Genomic DNA, 3,565 nt, shown 5'->3' on the forward strand with positions numbered 1-3,565 from the left:
AATTCTGAAATTGACGATTTTTACTTAATCAAGCAGATTACAGCTGACTGTTTGCTTAAAGCTGCTATTATTACTTGATTCCATTAATCTTTGAATGATTTTATTATCTGAATTTTATTTTGGTGATAGCTATTTTATATGGTGAATTGTGCTGCTTCAGTTTTTTCATATTTCTTCAGAATTTTTTCTGATACACCCTCAACTCAAAAGTAATAGAATTTATTAAAGATAAACTGGATTCATGGAATAACAATTTATTAAATTAAGAGAGAGTAAGTTGTATAGTTCATGTATAAAGAACAATAAAAAAAAAATAAAAATGAGAGAACAATGTAAGCATGATGTTACATTGTAGACTATAGCAGGCCTTGAAGGCACTCTAATGAAGCTGACAAATGACCTTTTTTCAGCAATACCACATTACCTGCGTAATGTTCTATGAATGCTGTTTATTGCCTAACTTGGCATAAGCCACCCTGCAGCCACGTTGATTATTATGTGTTATTTGTGATTCTGCATGTATCAGCGTTCCGGTGTGGGCTTTCCCCAGCGATCATTAGATACAGCTCCTATATTTACACCTCCTATGACGCATCCAACACCACGACATCCACAGCCTGGCTATGGAATGCCAAGCAATTCCTCTACTAGGCTTGATGAAGCCATGGCTGCAGAAATGGAAAATTTAAGGTTAAAATTACCTTCGAAATTTTTACACAATATCACCCGATTTTCATTTGCACATATAGGACAAAGGCCCCATTACCATTTCTTTTTGTTATGACTTTTTTCTTCCTAAATCTTGTGTTCTATGTCTGTTACGTTTCACTTTATATTTTTTGTTAGCTTATAGTTTGATTTTGGATTATTTTTGTGGTTATAGTTTGTCAAACATAGGGTCTATGCGCGATGTTCTGGATCTCTTAGCTGACATGCTTCAAGCTGTCAATCCAAGTGATCACTCGGTAGAAAACTCTCTATTCTGTTCATGGTTCCGAAATTTTCAGAAAATTCTCTCACATTTACTTCTCTGTAGGCTGTAAAAGATGAAGTGATACTTGATCTTGTTGAGCAATGTCGTTCCAACCAGAAGAAATTGATGCAGATGTTGACTACTACAGGGTCTCTCTCTCTCCCTCTCCCTCCCTCCCTCCCTCTGTGTCTCTGTGTGTGCGCGTGTGTATTTTGGTCTCTGCATGTATTGCTGTTTCACTGGGTGTTCTTGCTGAAGTGGTTTGCTGGTGGATCTGTGTATTATGTTTGTGCTAGGGATGAAGAACTTCTAGCTCAGGGCCTGGAGTTAAATGATAACCTCCAAAATGTGCTAGCAAAACATGATGCTATAGCATCTGGTTTACCTCTGCCAGTTGAATTGACAAATCACAACCTCCAATTGAATGACAAACATCATTCTAGCATCAAACAAGATAATGCTGTAAAAGGGAGTGAAACAACTAATGGTAACCCTTCACCAGTTCCCAGGATTCAGATTGATGAAGATGATGAAGAGGAAGATGACTTCGCACAGCTGGCACGAAGGTATTTCTTCATTTATATTTGTATTTCATGTGCTATACTTGTCATCAACTTCACATGACAGATTGGCAGTCTCATTGTTCCGTTGGATTTTTTTGTAATGCCAGTAATATGTGTTTAGGTTTTGAAGTTCTTGGATTCATTTACTAAATGTTTGAAGAAACCTTGGGACTTGTGGATACATGATGGTATCCTTGCTGTTTGGGGTTCTGGATGTTTGGTCTGCATCCAAAAGGCTCTCTCCACTTTGATTCATGTTTTCTTCTAAAATTTTGCTTGTGTTTGCAGGCACTCAAAAATAAACATATCTGCTACTCCGGCTTCAACCATGCGAGGCAGTGATGGTGGCACTCTAAGTAACAGCGATATGAGAGCTCAGGAAGCATCTTCCACCCTGGGCATGAGCGATGCTTTAGTTCTTGCTGATCCACCAGCACCAGCTAGAACTACAAAAGAGCAAGATGTGATAGACCTCTTGAGCATTACGCTGTCAACTAGTATGTCACCCCCCCCGCCTCAGGCATCTACTTCCTTAAAGCAAAACCTACACGAGGGGACTGCACTGAGCTCCGGAGATGACAACTCTTCTGTGTCTCGTGCTTATAACCAATCCCAGTCCGTCAATAGTTACATTACTCCTTGGGCTCAACCTCAAGCTCAGCCTCAACGACAGTTTGAACCGCAGCCGCAACAGCAACAATTAGCACAGGAGTCTCAAATGCCGCAGCCTAAGTATCATTCTCAATTTTATAGCCAACGTGATCCTCAATCACAGTTTAGGCCCCAAGCTCAACCAACGCTTGACCAATACTCTACTGGCTACCCTCCACCACCATGGGCCGCCACACCTGGTTACTTTAGCAACCCGAATCCTTTGTCTAGATCTCCTTATGCATATTCAACAGTTCAAGCCACATCATCCATCTCTTCACAAGGAACCAGAACTTCACAGCATACGAGCATGACACCTGTAAGTGGAAGCAATGTGTCAGCTACAAATGGAGATGCACGGCTTGGTCCTGGGGGACACAAGCCCTTTATTCCATCATATAGACTGTTTGAAGATCTTAATGTTCTTGGAAACGCTGACGGGAGATTTAAGATGACAAGCAATTCAACTCCTCTATCTGGAACTAACGGCCATGGCATGGCCAGGGGAGGAAAATGAATACAGCTTGTTGATTTATGCCTAGTCACTACGTTATGCCATGTTTGCTGGATTTGAGAATGTCTATATAGTGTACATTTTTCTCATTTATATGCCCTTTTTGGAAGTCATGTTTCAGAGTAGATATTTCTAACTTTATGGCCATAACGTTTGTAATCATAGTTTTGTGGATATTCACACTTCAGGTTCCACAGTAGATACTTTCTAATTCGCCATCCTAACAGAATCTCCAATGGCGTCCAGCATGGAGTTCGGGCTGATGACGAGGGGAAAACGAAAGGCATTTTCTGGTGGTCCTTCAGTAGTTGGGGGCCCGGGCCCGCAGGGAGGAGAGACGCTTGCAAAAAAGAGAGGGAAGGGGGTCATGACAAAATAAGATTTAGGAGAATTACCGTATCAGAAAATTTCAATAATAATAATATATTCTTTCAAGTGAATCATAAAATTAACTTATTATATGTAAGTTGACCATTAAAAGAGATTTAAAATGGCCTCTCGGAGTAAAATTTTTGTATAACGTCGCTCTCTTAGGCTTATAGATTTGATCGATTTCAAACTCCACACCTGTTACATATTAAAAAAAATAAAAAAAATTCAAATGTGTGTGGCCGACGAACGTCCTTTTAATCTTAACGAGCCAATTTGGGATTGCCCCTCCATGATATCATCACGATACCCTACGATGTTTACCAAATTGAACCAAAAAAAAAAAAAAAAATCAAGTGAATCATGGCATCATTGCCTAAATATTTAGAAAATTTCTGAACTAGTGTACCTTCAAATATTACGAGAAAAATAAGATCCATCGTGTAATGAAATTGATATAAAAAACTATTGCGGGACAAACATCTGGAGATCGCT

The 3,565-nt window shown here is 39.6% G+C and overlaps 1 protein-coding gene across 1 annotated transcript; it reads left to right on the plus strand.

Moving 5' to 3' along the window:
- Window positions 1-506: 506 nt before the first annotated feature.
- On the plus strand, window positions 507-2,904 carry LOC113752591 (TOM1-like protein 6). Its single transcript, XM_027296695.1, has 5 exons — window positions 507-690; window positions 884-965; window positions 1,037-1,122; window positions 1,270-1,539; window positions 1,825-2,904. Exons 1-5 carry the CDS (start codon window positions 518-520, stop codon window positions 2,702-2,704), a joined length of 1,491 nt encoding a protein of 496 aa, XP_027152496.1. The 5' UTR covers window positions 507-517; the 3' UTR covers window positions 2,705-2,904.
- Window positions 2,905-3,565: the final 661 nt, after the last annotated feature.

This window comes from Coffea eugenioides, chromosome 11 (assembly GCF_003713205.1).
Source record: "Coffea eugenioides isolate CCC68of chromosome 11, Ceug_1.0, whole genome shotgun sequence".
NCBI classification, from domain to species: domain Eukaryota; kingdom Viridiplantae; phylum Streptophyta; class Magnoliopsida; order Gentianales; family Rubiaceae; genus Coffea; species Coffea eugenioides.

What these genes read in the sequence shown, in the direction of transcription:
- LOC113752591 (XM_027296695.1), top strand. Translation starts at nt 518, where the DNA reads ATGTATCAGCGTTCCGGTGTGGGCTTTCCCCAGCGATCATTAGATACA. An exon ending in TCAATCCAAGTGATCACTCG is followed by an intron (nt 966 to 1,036) that starts GTAGAAAACTCT and finishes ACTTCTCTGTAG; the next exon opens with GCTGTAAAAGATGAAGTGAT. An exon ending in CAGATGTTGACTACTACAGG is followed by an intron (nt 1,123 to 1,269) that starts GTCTCTCTCTCT and finishes TGTTTGTGCTAG; the next exon opens with GGATGAAGAACTTCTAGCTC.